Genomic DNA, 17,608 nt, shown 5'->3' on the forward strand with positions numbered 1-17,608 from the left:
ACCCACTCAACACACACTGGGCAGTGAACACACCCACTCAACACACACTGGGCAGTGAATGTACTACCCAGCACACACTGGGCAGTGAACACACCCACTCGACACACACTGGGCAGTGAACATACCACCCAACACACACTGGGCAGTGAACATACCCGCACACACACATTTGGCACTGAACATAACCACTCAACTTATGCTAGGCAGGGAATATCACACTGCACAGGGTATTTACCTACCCACCCAACCAATGCATGGGTCTACTCCCTTTGTAGGGGAAACCTCGATTCTGAAGCAGAGTTCCTGATCACGTCAATAGTTTGAGCCTTGAACTGTGTCACACAGAATGGCTCAGAACTGCACTGAGTTAACCCAAACAGGCAAGGAAGGGTTAACTCTGAACAATTCTAATTGACTCAAGTAGGAATCAATACAGATTTGGAAATGCTTTGGAGTATAAAGCAGTCCTTTGCAACTGTTCACATTTACTCACCGATGCATGATGTGTGGTGTTGTGTGAAACCAGGCGGACATTTGCACGCAAAGGATCCAATTGTGTTAACACACAGGAACTGACAGTTGTGCTGTTTTGTTGAACATTCATCAAGATCTATGGGATTAACAAAGAAAAAAGAAAGAAAATTCCAGGGGGACATGCAATAGAAATTATTCGAGAGAGATAAGAAATGGGAATAATGCTGGGGAACGATTAATGGAAATAGCACTTCAGGAAGTGAAATGGCACTATTCTTAGCATTGGGGTCGTGGGTTGTGGTTTTAAAGGGAAGTGAAAAGCACCTTTTTTGTAATAAGTTTCATAGTCTCAGTCGACAGTATTAAAGCACTTTCACCAAGGGACCAGCTTGGGATGCAGGCAGCTATCTGGCTGAATTGATTAAATCTCTTAAAATAATAAGCGATGTCAACGAGGCTGCACACTGGCATGTGAGCCAAGAACTGCAGGGTGCAGGAACAAAACTCCCAATCCTTGGATAGGGTTACAGGTTATAAAATCATTTCCCCTATTCAGGGTAATCTAAGCAGAACAGGTGTTGGAGGAGGGAGCTGATTCAGATTGATATCACTAAAGGTAGATCAGTCAAATTCTATTGGGAAACTTCCTGAACTTGAAAATTCTACCTGAGGACAAAAAGTGGAATTCTCAAAAATGAAGAAAAAAATTTCTTTTCACTCTTGCACCAGGTTGGTACAATTTAAATACATGTCATTTTCAGAAGGTTGTTTCCTATCACCAATGGGGATGTCCCTCAACCACAAAATGTGTGGAGGTCAATTGTTTCTGTCTCTCCTCTGATATCCCCTGCAGAACCAGGTGCTGGATGATTATTGTTTGTAGCATAGTCACTTTCAATTTAGGAAATACTAACTAATGCACAGTAAGATCCCATAATTGAATCACGACAATAGCCAGATAATCTGTCTGGTTCTTTATATTATTTGACCAGGTTACTATGGATAAATGGATAAATTCATGGCTCTCTTCAAAGTACTTCTGTGGGATCTTTCATATTACGCAGGACAATATACAGGAATTCATTAACTACCTTATTCAAAAGATATAAACTCTAAGCAGTGCAGTACTCCCTAGTTAGTGTGATGTGATCATCAGCCTAGATTTTCAGAGACTCAAATCTCTAGACTGGGACTTGAACCTTTAACCTTCTTACTCAGTGGCAAAGAAGACTTTTGTTTGGGCCACCAATGACACACAAGTATCAGAACACCTATGATTTTCAGCTCGCCAGCTCCTTACCTTTACACGTCTTTCCATCTTCCTGCAGGATGTAGCCTCGTGGACAAGAGCACTGGTAGCTACCTTCCGTGTTCTTGCAGATGAAGTTGCATGGTTTGGGAGACTGCGCACATTCGTCAAAATCTGTAAGGAAGCAATGGGGAAGAACGTGTTAATGCTCTGAGTTACTTTTCGTAATCCCATGTAGCCAGTTCTTTCTGAGTCACCGGGGTTATTGGGGTCATGGTAATTGTGCGCGGTTCTAGGTAACCACTGAGTGCATTGCTCCAGACAATCATTGGAAGCCTTCCCTGTTGCTGCATCTGTTTAGGAAGAAGTAATGGAGTTCAGAACAGCACTGATCAGGAATTGAATCAAATTTGCTTTCAAATAGTTTTCACTGGGATTACCAAATAGAAAAGTACTGGTTGTGTTTCATTTCCTTCTTAGGGACCATCATTCTGGTTCTCATTCAATCACTCAACCCTAGTCTTGCTGGAAAAGATTAACATGACATACTGGTTTCCATTAAAACTTATTCTTGGGGTCCCTTCCTCATTATTTATTATTTCTCTATGAAGGCACAATCCCAGGCAATTATTGAACCTTTTCCAAAATGGGAGGAGTTCATTGAGGCCCTTTTGAAAGTGTCCTGTGTGATAAGTAATTCATCTCTTACTTCTTGCTCTCTAACACATCTTACCTTGCCTTTCTTTATGTTACAGTAGTCAGTGTTTCTTAGAACTTTTCTTTCTTGTTCTTCTTGAGCTCCAGATGTCCCATCCAAGTCCACTGTTCCTGTTCCTTGCATCCTCACTGTTCCCAAATTATCAGTCTCTCACAATTCCTAATACATTCTTTTCAAGCATCTGAAAGCTTGGACGTGTCTTACCCCTTCTCCCTCCATCCCCAATCTGAAGGTTTTTAAAATCAAAACTTGTTCATTTGACCTCAGTTTCCCAACTTACCTCAATTTCTCTCCTATTATTTCCAACCTTAGTGACATCCAGCATTTTAGACTTGAGCTGTCACTTTTGATGTCTCAATTCAAGAACAGCATGCACTTTTCCTTAAAAAAAACTATGTTAATGTGTGTAACAAGAAGCTTGCCTGCAAGGTGATCCACATCACTTACAGTTTGTACTCAGAAAGGGTGACACAAAGGGTTCTCACCAACACAGGAGGTTGATGTCAAATCAGTGGTGTATCCAATATTACAGAAACAGCGGAAGGAGCCCATGGTATTGATGCATTGTCCATTCTTACACAAGTTTGGTACCACTCTACATTCATCGATATCTGAAATGTACAAGAAGTATCTGTATTTGTATGCTGTTGTGAATATCTAATTCATAGCTCATTTGTTTTAAGAATACAAACTCAGTTTTAGGAATCTATCTTTTAGGTTTTAGTTTTTAAGTAAAGTCAGCATAGAAGAGAGGAGAGAGCTGTAAAACTGTAGCTGGGCTTACTTCGGAAAGAGCTGGAAATATGATATCTGCAATGTTTGCCAAAGGGGAAATCCAGAGAAACTTAGAACTAGATTAGTTTAAAAGCATTCAAACAACCCTGAAAGGTTGAAAAAACCCTTTTATTTCATCAGATCAAAGGAGAAATTGTATATGAGGGATAATTACTCTAAAGGTTGGTTTGAAGTCAGCCCAGGGCAGGGTATAACATTATAGAACTTTTTTTGAGGGGGAGGGAATGGCCTCATGGTATTATTGTGAGACTATTAATCTAGAGACCCAGATAATGTCCAGGGGACTTGGGTTTGAATTCTGCCACAGCAGACGGTAGAATTTGAATTCAGTAACGATGTGGAATTAAGAGTCTAATGATGACCATGAAACTGTTGCTGATTGTTGGAAAACCCCATCTGGTTCACTAATGTCCTTCAGGGAAGGAAATCTTCAGTCCTTACCAGTCTGGCCTGCATGTGACTCCAGAGTCATAGCTATGAGGTTGAATCTTAACTGCCCTCTGGAGCGATTAGGGATGCTGGCCGAGCCAGCGATGCCCACATCCCATGAATGGATAGAAACAAAATCCAGTGAATCCTGAAATACTGAGTTCCTGAACTGCGCTGGGTTCCGAGAAAAGGACTCAACTTTGAAACAAATTTTATGTGACCCTTTAACGTGGACTGGAGTTAAACAGCATCGCATTCATGGAAAAGTGTGCCACAAAGGCAAAATACTTTCTTCATTGTATTGCTGATCTGTAACTTCATCTGAGATACTGATTCATGGTCCTATGGGCTCATCTCTCTGTACAAATAAACGTTTGTCAGACGGTGTTGCACCAGTAGTAGGACTGGTGTCCTCCAGGGTTGTACCAAGGCGTGTCTGTTAGAATAGATCTATGAAGAGTGTAGTCAGTCTTCATGCTGCGCAACAGGGCACACTGTGGTACTGTTATCAGACTGAAACATACTAACAAGTCTCTTCTTTGCAGGGGATTAGTATGGTCTGAAATGTCAATTTGAGGCATTGGTGCATCTTACCCATGGTGCCTTTTCTACGCTGGCATCACCTTGGAAAGGTGCCAGTGATAATGGACTCAAACAAACGAGGCATTTAAAATGGATGAGGGCAGTCACATTGCAGTGAGGAACTGATGAGGTGACTCACAGAACACTTTGTTATCAGTAAACAGATGGGAGTTCACTGACATAACCAGTACACAGAGGACATCATTTTCCTACCTTCTGCATCTGACCAGAAGCCACACCCATTAAAAACACATTTTAGAAATATACGTACATGGTTTTCTGACCATCCACTTGAAATCACACCCATTGAGTACCAAAGGTCTCAGTTCATGCAAATTTGGAAAATTACTCTAGCGACATCTAATTCTGAAAGACCGAGGTGTTTAGATCTGCTTTACCTCTACCATCTGTGGCATATCCAGGTCCATGTGGGCACATTTTTTTGTAACGGGTAGTGCCAGGCAGTGGACATATCTCACACTGGTTGCCCCATCCTCTGCCTCCATTGCAGCAGCACTCAGACTTGGTGACCATGTTACGGTTGGTGGATGACATTTGGCACATGGTTTGCAAAACTTCAATGAAACAGAACCCTTGACGATTATCTAGGTTAGAAGAAAGGGTGTGAGGTCGGATTACAGACGTCATCCACAGACAACAGGATAGGAATCACAATTTCATTGTTAAAAATTGTTAAACATAAGAAAAATGATCCTGTATTTGTCATTGCATTTAATTTCTTCTTCCTGTTATTCTAACTTCTAAAACTTCATGAAATTCCAATGACTCACCTTCTAAAGGCACTATCTGATGTGGGACCAAGTTAAAAATACCCCAGTGTGGGGTGACCAACCAGGGAACTGGAAGTCAACAACTTCAGAAGAAGCGGAGATAGACTTTGGAAAAGAGGAGGATCAATATCTATGTTTTTAATTGCAATTGAATTTTCTAGTGTCTGGTGCATATTCAGAGAATACCATAAATTCAAAGTCAAATTAATCACTTTAACCTGACAATTCTTTTCACATAGTTAAATATTCAACATAGAATCATACAGTATGGAAACAGACCCTTCAGTCCAACTGGTGCCACCTTCCTGCACTTTGCCCATATCCATCCAAACCTTTCCTTTCCATGTGCTTAGACAAATATCTTTTAAACGTTGTGACCGTACCTGCATCTACCACTTCCTCTAGTAGTTCATTCCACACATGAACCACTCTGAGTAAAAAAAGTTGCCCCTCATGTCCTTTTTAAATCGCACTCCTCTCACCTTATCTATGCCCCTTGTGATTTTATAAACCTCTGTAAGGTCACCCCTCAAGCTCCTGCACTCCAGTGAAAAAACATGAATGGAGATGCAGCTTTACACACACCCACAAAAAACTTCAAAGACTAGAACACCCACAGTGTGACCCAATCCAAAACATACACCCACAGACACAGAAAGATTCAGCCCCTGAAATGTATTTTATTACCAGTGGGATGGATGGTGTCAGTGATCACTGACAAGAGAGTCTACGGGAAGAGTACTATGGTTCTGGTTCAAGTTAACCTGCAGCAGATGAATCCAGCTCAGTTCAGAACGAAATTCCATCCTCAATATTCAACCACTTTACCCATTAGCTCTTTGGTATAATCCATGATTATAAGCAGTCAAAAGAGAGTTAATGTACTAGTGATTCAACTGATACACTCTGAAATGGTAAATGGACAGTTTTTGTGTTGCTGCTATGGTAAATGCCAAACACCAGAATAAACCAGATCAATTCAGATTTCGCTGGCTATATCTAAATATTGGACATTGAATGAGAATACAAACTGGGAAATTACTGCTTGGTGTCTCAGCCAGTCTGTTCACTGTTTAGTATTTGATTTTAAGATCCCTCACCTCTCTTGCTCCTCCTGATAATTCCCTGGAATATTCCCAAGAAAATCAAATTTCATCTTGATTCCCAAGAGGCTGCCAACGGAGCTTGCAGATGCTTCAATGTTTCCCACTTACCCAGACATTCTGTAGCTGATGGACTTTCCAAGAATCCTTCATTGCAGTCACATCTGTAGCTGCCAACTGTGTTGATACACCGCCCATTCTGACATATCCCTGGTTTAGTGCGACACTCATTTTCATCTGAAAATGTTCCAATAGAACTTTAACCATGTTTGAGAATGAAAGAACTGCAGTTACAGAAAGCATCTTATCAGTCTCTCAGCAACACTTCACTTCATTTAATGCGTAGTTACTGTTGTTATGCTGACCATTTTACACCCAGTAAGGTCCCAGATTGATTTTAGGGATAATCATTGATATGGAGGCAGTAAGGACTGCAGATGCTGGAAGCTAGAGTCAATAAATGCGGAGCTGGAAAAACACAGCAGGTCAGACAGTATCTGAGAAGCAGGGAAGTCAATGTTTCAGGCCGAAACCCTTCATCAGGATTGGGGATGAGGAGGGGAGCACAGAAATAAATAAATAGAGGGAGGAGGATGGGGCTGGGGGGAGGGTAGATGGGATGGAGATAGGTGGATGCAGGTAGGGGGATATTGTGGTTGGTCAGGGGGAAGGGTAGAGTGGACAGGTGAGTCAGAAGATGGACAAGTTGGTGGAGGAAAGATTTTGAAGCTGGTGAAGTCAATATTCAGGCCAGCTCCCAAGGCAAAATATGTTGGTCAGGACATTAGGGGCACTCACAGTTGAGAAACCTTTATGGACAAAATCTACAAACAAGGCCGTGCTTAATCTAAAATAAATTTCTGACAATGCAACACCCAAAGCCATTGTTGATTGTTGGAAAAACCCATCTGGTTTGCTAATGTCCTTTCGGGAAGGAAACTGCTGCGCTTACCTGGTCTGGCCTACATGTGACTCCAGGCCCACAGCAATGTGGTTGACTCTTAACCACCCTCAGAGCAATTAGGGATGGGCAATAAATGTTGGCCTAGCCAGCGGTGCCCACATCCCATGAATGAATAAATAACAAGACAGACAGGCATATAGTTAGAGAGAGACAAGTGGATGGACACACACAGACACACACACACACACATACAGACACACACACACACACAGATAGGAAGATGTACCCATGCAGCCCTCTCCATCTGGTCTTCGCATCATTCCTGGTGGGCAGATGCACATGAAAGTGCCGATCAAGTTCTTGCATATCATTCCTCGGGACTCACAGTCATGTAATCCTTCTGAACACTCATCCAAATCTGCAATTAGGGATTAGCACAAGTCAGCAATGCATAAACCTCCCTCTCAGACCCCCAACTCCCCTGCACCAACTCTCCACCCATTCACAATAACATACATTCACTTATGGTTGAATTGCTGTCCAGTGTATCAGCTTTATCAAAAATTGCCAAGTGTTTGGGGCAATATTGGAATGTTGAGTGTTTGTGAATAAACTAGTGAGCTACAACAGAATGGAAATGAATCATTCAGATAACTAAAGTTTTTGAACTCTCCAGCGCATGACGTTACAAACATTAAGTTCAGTCATTGGGTACATGATTCACATCTGAAACAGGCTAACAATTATAAATTTAATCATACCTATGTGACTGACTGCTCTATCATAAAAGAACCGAATTTGTCAGTTGTAACTTCGTTCAATCAGTTGTGCAGGCTGTTATCAGGTTTGGGTTGGGTTACGAATTTGCAAAATGTTTGTTGGGCCATTTGGATTGAATTTATATTGGATTACATTGAACCTGGAATTGGTCACTCCACAGCTGGGGCAGATCACTCCACAGCTGGAGCAGATCACTCTATTGATGCAACAGAACACTCCACAAGTGATAATGGATTGAATTGGTTCTGAATCACTACACAATCGTGAATTAATAATTACATACACATCTGGAATTGGTCGTTCCACAGCTGGTTTTGCTAGGTGTACCAGAGATTTGGTGCTTTTTCCTGGTTATTGCTCATATAATTGCCTGAGCAGTCATTTTGTCTGGCTGGTGTTAAAATAATTCACATTATTGTCAGTATTAATAATTGTTGCCAGCAAATCTGTTAAATCGCTGATACTTTATTTAGAAAAAAGTGAGTTTCCAATCAAATTGTAAAGCTAATTTAGAGAAGGCTGATATTTGGTATCTGGTCCGTGCTACAGGGGAGCTCAGCACCTCCATGCCTTCACTTACCTTTGCACATCTTGCGGTCATCTCTCAGAGTGTACCCTCCTGGGCAAGTGCACTCATATGAACCATAGGTGTTGATGCAGCGAAATGCACACAACAGGGGATTGAGGGAACACTCATTGATATCTAAAAATACAAACAAAATATTGTACATCACACTTTCTGATTATCCACCTGAAGCTTCTTATGCCAGCTCTTGGGTTTGGTTTACATGTTCCAGGTGCGCACCTAATGCACTGTGCAGAGAATGAAATTCTGCAGGATTTGTTGTTTGAATATTAGTCATCACCACGACCTGCTTCAAACCGAATGTCGCCAGTATCCGCTACAAAATTAACCTTTACCAGTACCTGCTCCAAAGCAACAGCACCAATTTCTCCCCAGAAATGTTGTGCGATTGAGTCACTATAATGTTTGGCTTACCTTCACAAGTCATCATCGGACCAGGTTCAAATCCATCATCACACGCGCACTCAAACCCTCCAATGACATTGCTGCAAGTTCCGTTGCCACACGGGTTACCAATGGTGCATTCATCAGTATCTAGACACAAAGATCGCACTCAGTCTTGCATAATGACGTATCTCAGAGTTTGACTGGAAAGACACCCCTGCATTCTGTTTATGTGCAATTCCTTATCCAAAGCTTCATTCAACAATGGATATGTATTGCAGGAGGGGCAAGTCAAGATTTATCTAGAGCTCACGGTTGCTCCAATATGGCTTAATATCCTTTGGGGATGGGTGAAGGAACAGGTGGCAAGGAAATAAGACAGAACTGTGGATTGAGGAATTAGGGAGAAGCCAGGAAAGTAAGGGTTGGCAAGAGACCAGAGGGTTAAGGAACTAGGAAAAGACAACTAGAATGAAATATTAGGATAAAAGCAGAGGGAGAGAAGTAGGAAGCTATGAATAGTGTTGCAAATCCAACATTTATAAAGTTGTTACAGTCTGGGACTGACTACATAAGTTGGGGTATGTAAAGGAATGAAGGGGATCATATGAAACGTTTTTGGCTCTACCTGACAACAACCTTGAGTTCTTTGTTGTTAAAGATATCTGTGACCAATAGCAAGAGCACCTGTGATGACTATGAATGGACTCCAAGTCTAACAGGGAGGTGTTAGGAATGTCAGCCATTGGGAGCTGAAAATAGGTTTGAACTGGTCCTGGAGAAGGAAGTGTTCATTTAAAAGACAGGGTAATGAATGGAAAGAGCTTTTTAGTCATTGTAAAAGTTGAACGGTTTAAAGTTTTTTTTTGTAGATTTAAACTTAAGTTGTGTATAAAAGTAATGTTTATTCAATGTTGCTTTTAGTTTGTTTGTTAGCTACAGTGAAGACACAAAACTTGACATCTTCTGGATGGATTCTTTCAGACATTTACTGGAAATTCAAAGGTTGTTTAAGAAATATTTGTCTCTGCCGAGATCATAACAAATGGGAAATCATCAAAAGGGAGAAAATAGGAATTAAAGAGAACAAAATAGGAGTATACCAATAGAGTGAGGAAGTAGGGAACTAGCACAGGGATTTGTGGGTTATCAGAGGGAGGTGGGAGTGTGGAATTCAGAACACAAACAGATCAGCCATGATCTTATTGAATAGTGGACCAGGCATGAGTGGCCTATGAGCAATCTACATCTGCTCCTATTTCATATATTCCTACATATTTCCCTGTGAGGATCCTTTTACTGTCTCCCACTTTCCACACTTAACTGAAGCAGGTCTGCTGGGCTACTGACTCTGCGATGACACTTAATGGAGGTAACCAGGGTCTAGCTCATTGGCTGGGAAACCAGCGAGACCCTGTGTTGACCTATTACAGAAGGGTCACCCAATTGAGTGTCAGCGAGACTCCTAACTGGACAGTGCCAGAACTGCACTGGGATCAAAAATCCCTGGGTTGGAAGTCCATTTTGCTGAGGGCTGCTCGACAGCTGTGGCACTGGGCAGGCAGTGGCATTGGGGAGACAGTGACACTGGGGGGTAGTGGAATTGAGGGGGAAGGGGTACTGGGGGCACTGGCACTGGGGGCGTCAGGGACACTGGAAGGCAGTGGCATTGGGGAGGCAAGGGTACTGGGGGACAGTGGCACTGGGGGGGTATGAGCTCTGGGGAGGCAGAGGCTCTGGGTGCAGTGGCACTGGGAGATCAGTAGTATTAGGGTGGCACACACTGAGGCCGAGTGCACTGGACCCCAGGTGAGTGGTGACAAGTGGGCATTACAGGGTGGCAGTCACAGAGAGGAGGGGATCAGCAGCTAAAGACTGAGACAATGGCTCTCCTCAGGCCTCCCTTCCTCTGCCAGTAGCCAGTTTAATATTAGCTGAAGTGGGATGAGGGCCTTAAGGGGTAGGTAATTGCCCATTCAGTGCCTCAGTTTGCAGGAAGGAGCGATGGTCACCCGTGGACCTTACAGCTACAAATACAATCAGGGTAGAGGCAGGATGCTGGAGGGATGGACACCCGTAACTCTCCTGCCCAATGAAATGCCCTGTGCCAGCTATCCGGTCAGCAGGGATTGTGTGTGAAGAGTCTACACTAGTCCCCACTGCACATTGATACTGAACAATTCATTCAGCATTTCATGGATTTTACCCTCAACGTGAGATGGTCAGTTTATCAGACAGGCTAAGTATATTATTGACAGCTCTTATACCCAGTCAATGGTACCAGTCATAGTCAGAGTCCCAGTCACAGTACTGGGGCGAGCCCTGAGCCTGAGAACTCCCCACCTTATTAATGACCACAATATCGTGCTGGTTTCAGAGCAACAGAAGTCCCCTTTACCGGAGCCAGCAGTAGCTCCATGTCAGAGATGTTTACTTTTATTTTGTTTCTCTATTTCTGCCTGCTGCACATTAATATGTTTCCTCTTCACATGTTTAACTATCACTTTAATACTGTGATTGTCTCAGGACTCCTGTGGTAACGGGTTCCGTATTTAATAGACCTTCATGTGAAAACATTCCTAAAATGTCTTGTCCTTTATCTCTAATTCTCAATTTGAGCTCCTTTACACAGATTTTCTTCAAATGAGACTCATTACTTCAAGAAACTCACCAACGCAGTTAACTCCTGTGAAATCTAGGCTATATCCAAATGGACATTCACATCGGAAAGAACCGTCAGTGTTTATACAATGTCCATTAACACAGATTCCAGGGTTTTCTACACATTCATTCACATCTTAAAAAGGAAAACAAAAAATATCAGGAGGTCTGTAGTTAATCAGTCAATTCAATGCAACATTTATCTTGGTAAGCTTTGGGTATACGGTAAAGAACAGCAGAAGCTAGAATATTGTGACTAGTCTCACTCTACAGATAGACATAAGACTTGAATGATTTCAGTGATGTTTAACCATATTAAAAGCGGGTAGCATAGACAAGCTTTGCTTGAAATATCTAGGAATATCTAAAATACATTGATATCATTATGGAAGGGTAATGTGGTGAGCAGGAGACAACTTGTCCATTTAGAGTAATCTTCTAAACTTCACATTATGTTCTTTACTGTGATTCTGGAAACAAATACCTCTGTAAAAGCACTTACTCAGAGACGAGAGGACCTTTTCTTGCTGAGTTTACAATGACATTCCTCCCGATGAAAACAAACATATGTGTATCCACACAGACAACCCCACTACGCCTCCTAACCACTGCCTTGGATGATTTGTATCCTCTATCAATTATTTTTCAACCATTGCTACAGATTTGGTTTAGTTCATTAGTTATTCACAGCTGTTCGATAGTCTCTCCTTTTTCAAGTCAATAGTTTCTGATAGGCTGAGCTGCATAAATATCAGCAAAAATGGCTCACCTCCAGTTTGAAGTTTACAAAGAATCAAAGTCTAAATGAAAATGATTTAGAAAGTAATTAACAAATGGAAATCACAAGACAAATAAATGAAATTGAAGGTTCAGGATTGTCTGTTGAATTTAATGTGATGTGAAGGAAACAGTTCTTGTGATGTATTAGTGAAAGCAGGAATTATACCTATTCTGATCTTCTATATCTTAGATTTTTGATTTTCTTTACTGTTGCTTAATGATATTTATTTTATTTACAAAGCTGGATTTGGTGAACTCTACACATAGTTACTGAAAGGCAGGTACCTTCACGGGTATCACCAATGCCAGGGATTGCACCATGACCGTATGGACACAGCTCCTGGAAAGCAACTGGAGAACAAAAATAAACTCAGTAAAAGCAGAAACAATTAAATGTCTGTCTCTATATTAGCAAGAATAATGTGTGATTTTACAGAATGGTACACTGAAAATAAATTACAGCAACCGAACCTGTTAGACCCACAAACAATGGAGGAATTTGCAGAGCACTCTGCAGAGTACAGCTTCTTAAAAAAGGCTTGTATTACCTTCCTTTTCTGTGTTTCTTAATTTAACACTGATATTTGTACATTAATGAAAATATGCTCTTTCCCTCGATCCAAAAAGTGCCTTTATATGATTCGGAAGTCCTTGTGTTTCTCGGCCACTGATTATGTACAGACTGTGAATATAGGAGTAGGAGTCACCACTTGGTCCTTCATGCCAGTTCTATCATTCGGTGACATAATGGCTAATATGTGATCTAACTCCATATACTTGCCTTTGCCTCTTATCTCTTTATATCTTTGGTTAACAAAAATGATCAATCAGAAATTGCTCAGGCATCTATTATAATTTGTCAAAGAGTGTTCCAAACTTCAGCCACCTTTTGCGTGTAAAAGTGTTTCCTAATGTCACTCCTGAATGCCCTGCCTCTAATCTCTGGAGTATATTTTCTAGTCCTAGATTCCCCAACCAGTAGAAACAGCTTCCTTTATCTATCACACTTGTTTTTCTGAAAACTTTGATCTAGCTACACCTTAACTGCCTAATTCCAGGGAATGCATCTTTATATGTGCAATTTCACCTGGTAATATAAGTTTTGGAGTCCAGGTTTCCTTCTGTTACACTTAAACTGCTCTCACTCTAATATATCTTTCTTAATGTGCTTTGCCCAGAGCTGATGACAATACTCCAGGTGTGGCCGAACTAGGGCTTTGTATAACTGAGTGTAAACTCTGCCCCCTTGTATTCCAGTTCGCTGGTTACAAAGATCTGAATTCCAACACATTTTGTGATTATTTGCTGTACTGATTCATGACATATTGATGGTCTATGGACCTGTACCCCAGGTCTCTACAGTCTTCCACTGTTTCCAGATTCTCACCATTTAGAAAATACCCAGTTCTATTCTTTTTAGGTCCAAAATGAAATGCCACCACATTTATCTAAATTGATATTCATTTACTACAGTTTTGCACTATCATTTAATCAATTAATATCTCATAGCAATTTTATGCTTTCATCTGTACTGTTTATGATGCTGCCAATAATTGAGTCATCAGCAAATTTGAATATGTGGCCTTCTATCCCATTACGCAAGTTGTAAACGAATGCAATGAACAGTTAATGTCCCAATAACCCTTTGTACGATACCACAAGTCATATTCTGCCAATCAGAGGACCTGCCCATTATCCTTCCTGACTCCTGTCATTCAGCCTATTTTCTAACCAAATTAGTGATTTGCACTCATTCTCTTGAATTTCCATTTGATCTAACCATCTCTTTGTCAAAATGCCTCTTGCGCGTCCACACAAATAACACTTATCTTACATACACCCTTTCAAAACATCCAGTTAAGTTTGTCAGGCAAGTTCTACCCTTTACAAATCCACGCTGATTTTCTCTGATCTGCTGAAAACTTTCAAGGTATCGGTTAGTCAATTCTTAATTATAAACTTCAGTAATTTTACGACAACAAATGGTAAAACTGCCTAGCCTGTAATTTCCTGGAAAGGGCTTCCTTTGCTCATCTATTTTAACTAGCAGAGTGATGCGCAATTTCCTATTCTAAAGCAAAGGTTCCCAAATCCAGAAAACTTTGGAAGATCATCATTATAGACTTTATCTATTGATCCTTTAAAATCTACAAAACAGCTTCATTTTTCTCCCTCTTTTCTTCAGTCTTTAGTCAGGTTAATCAGTTTTCTCATTAACGTTACTTCTGAAAAGGGTGAAAATGGAATGTTATACTGAGCCTTCCTGAATTTTCATTCACTGTGGAATTTCCTTGGGGTTACACAATCACAAATAAACTAGATTTCCATTGTTTGTCCGTGAAGCTATGGCTGTGAGGTGAGAATGGCTCTTCGGAAATTCCAGGCTTATATTTAGGATGATAAGAACCAATATTGTCCAGGTACCATGCAAGAGGTGCATGCATGTACATCTCAAATCCTTAGCAATACTGCAAATACCATTTAACTGATGGCAAAATGGAAATCTACCTTCTTCTTCCTGAGGGCAAAGTTCACATGGGTCACCCCAGCCCTCCCCTGGCATCTTGCTACAGCAGCAGCGGGCTTTGGTTGTATTGAAGGCCTTGGGTACCGAACACTTGCCGTTATCAAATCTGGTGAAGCAGAAGCTCTGCCTGGTATCTGAAAGGTTAGAATCCAATAAATAATAAATCTACCATGAAATATTCAACAGTTCACAGGTTGCACTGATACACACAGCAGAAGGTGGATTGATCCTTGCTTAACAATTGCAAAGTTTCACTTCAAAAGAATCAGCATTATTGAAATGAACTATATCTTTCATTCATCTAAATTTGAGTGAAGTAACAGGCAGCTTGCTTCTCTGATTTGCTAATGTTTCTGTGTCTAAGTTTTAGAAACATAGGGGAGGGAGTTTTATTCTCAAAACAGAGGATTAGGATCAGGTCACAAAATATAAGTTGAAGAATGTTGCATTTGTAGGATTTACAGGGATGAGGGATGGGCAGCAAAGGTTTCCTATTTAAATATTAGAATGTCAGCCTCTGATTAACTTGTTTCACAGGGTTCCAATGGATAGCCAGGTTTCCCAGCCTGAAGGAGGTAAGGACGGTTTCAGAGAGAAAGTAAGGAACAGAAATCCCCCAAGTTTTGGATGTCAGATTTCAACCAGCTCCAGGATGATGGAATAGACCCATCCCATCCTGCTGCCTGCTCCAAAATTCTCCCGATTCAATCAGGGTGACTTTTGAGAGGAGAATCTGATGGGGCTAAAAAAGGCATGATGAGAGTTAGAATGCTTCCCATTCAATGTCCATCACCATGCATCTGTAACCTGCCCTTGTTAATATCTAGACCCAAATGTCTAATTGTGTTGGGGGAGGGAAGAGAGGGGGCAGAATGGTTTCTCAACTAATGTACAGACATAGAATTGTAGGGTCCAACATTAGTGGAAGGTAAGAGCACGAAGAGAGACTTATTTCATCCGGGTGGTCTGATTTTGCTGCAGGAGCCTCAGCTAACTAGTTTTCATCCCTTGTGTCGAATTCTAGTATGAGTAATCTTAGCAAAGTCTTCCATCCACCCCTCAACAGAAACATAGGAACAGGAGTAGGCCACTCAGCCTCTTCAGGCTGTTCCACCATTCAGTGGCTGATCTGTGGCTCTAACTCCATATACTTGCCTTTGGCCCATATCCCATAATATCTTTGCTTAACAAAAAATTATCTATTTCAGATCTAAAATTAACAACTGATTTAGCATCCACTGCCATTTATGGAAGAGAGTTCTAAACTGTCTGTTTTCCCAGATTAAGCCCAGAATTCTAACCAATATACATTTCAGGGACCCCACAGAACCTACGTACATTAGGAGGAAGTTTGGGTTCTACCTAGTCTCCAGTCTTGTAAAAGACAATCCTTTGACATTATCTTAACTCCAGTGATGTCTTCCCCATGAACATTCTAGGATGCAAATCATCTTATCTTGACGACTTTTCTACTTTCATTTCCATTTTATAATTTTATATAGGTTTCTATTTACTAATTATCTTCATTCATTACTTTTTCTCATCCTGCTCAGGTAATCCTACAGTACTGTTGTCATCCCCTAAATATCACAGAATCAGAAAATCCCTACAGTGTGAAAGAGGCCATTCAGTCTACTGAGTCTGCACAGACCCTACAAAGAGCATTCTACCCAGATCTACTCCACCCCATTTTGTAATTCCTGCAAGGGTTATTTTTAAAACTGTAGCTAACCTACCTAAACTGCACATCCCTAATATTCCCACAGCCTCTGATTCCACACTCTTTTCATGCAGCCCTTCAATCAGATGCCTGCCATCTTCAAGGCACTCCTACCAAGATATTTTCTACCCAAAGAGGTAGACCATATATGAGGATCCAAGCTGCAGAGGTTTAGATGTCAGGCTCACTTACCGAAGCATCTCCTTCCATTTTCCGAGAGAACAAATCCTAGGGCACAGTTACACTGGAAGCTTCCAGGTGTATTAGTACAGAAGCCAAACAGACAGATGTTAGGATCCTCCTCACATTCATTAATATCTGTAAACAAAAAAGATAGCAACTCAAGAACAGCCTCATCAAAGCTGATTTAGGATTGGTACAAGGGTTATGTCACTGGATTGTTAATCCAGACCCTCGGGCAAACCTCAGGTCGTGGATTAAAATCCTGCCAGGACTGATGGTGAAATTTGAATTCAATGGGCAAATCTGTACTAAAAAGCTAGCCTAATGGTGACCATTTAGCCATTGAAAATTGTCCTACAAACCCATCTGGTTCACTAATGCCCTTTAGGAAAGAGAATCTACCATTCTTACCTGGCCTACATGTGACTCCAACCCTACACTTTTAATTACCCTCTGGGCAATTAGGGATTGGCAATAAATTCTCGCCTGGCCAGTGACACCCGTACCCCATGAGTGAATAACTACTATTCAATAGAAGACTAGAATATAATTAGTGCAGTTAAACAACTAAGTTGCTGAGTTCTCATGTGCAGGCTTAACAAGATTGGGCACAAACAATTTTTTTTTAATCTGGATACTTTTCATCTAATCAGTATATTTGTACAAACAGAATCCCTCTTGGCAGACACTGCCTGCCCACTGACCTATGGATGAATCGGGTTTGTGTGAATAATGGGCAGGAACAGCATTGGTTGTGTTGCATTAAGCCCATCATGGAGCATTGTGCACATGTTCACCTGTCTTCAGAAGGAATGCCTATTTGGAATGTAGACTGAAGAACACTCAAAACTGATGGATCCTATATCACAGAGAGAGGGAGTAAGTGTGAACTCCACATCACAGGGAGAGGCAGTGAGTGTGAACTCCATATCACAGGGAGAG

General features: G+C 41.2%; 1 protein-coding gene across 1 annotated transcript in view; it reads right to left on the reverse strand.

The window, feature by feature from the left end:
• fbn2b (fibrillin 2b) overlaps positions 1–17,608 on the reverse strand; it is a 193,163-nt gene that overhangs the window by 11,588 nt on the left and 163,967 nt on the right. Inside the window, exons 49-60 of the mRNA XM_048613904.1 lie at positions 16,676–16,801; positions 14,745–14,897; positions 12,522–12,587; positions 11,467–11,592; positions 8,826–8,945; positions 8,406–8,528; positions 7,332–7,463; positions 6,253–6,378; positions 4,646–4,852; positions 2,927–3,052; positions 1,775–1,897; positions 494–610 (exon numbers count right to left, since the gene is read on the reverse strand). Coding sequence (XP_048469861.1) covers positions 494–610; positions 1,775–1,897; positions 2,927–3,052; positions 4,646–4,852; positions 6,253–6,378; positions 7,332–7,463; positions 8,406–8,528; positions 8,826–8,945; positions 11,467–11,592; positions 12,522–12,587; positions 14,745–14,897; positions 16,676–16,801 — 1,545 coding nt within the window. The remainder of the gene's footprint in view (positions 1–493; positions 611–1,774; positions 1,898–2,926; positions 3,053–4,645; positions 4,853–6,252; positions 6,379–7,331; positions 7,464–8,405; positions 8,529–8,825; positions 8,946–11,466; positions 11,593–12,521; positions 12,588–14,744; positions 14,898–16,675; positions 16,802–17,608) is intronic.

The sequence above is a fragment of the Rhincodon typus genome, chromosome 29 (genome assembly GCF_021869965.1).
Source record: "Rhincodon typus isolate 14 chromosome 29, sRhiTyp1.1, whole genome shotgun sequence".
In the NCBI taxonomy this organism is placed as follows: Eukaryota; Metazoa; Chordata; class Chondrichthyes; order Orectolobiformes; family Rhincodontidae; genus Rhincodon; species Rhincodon typus.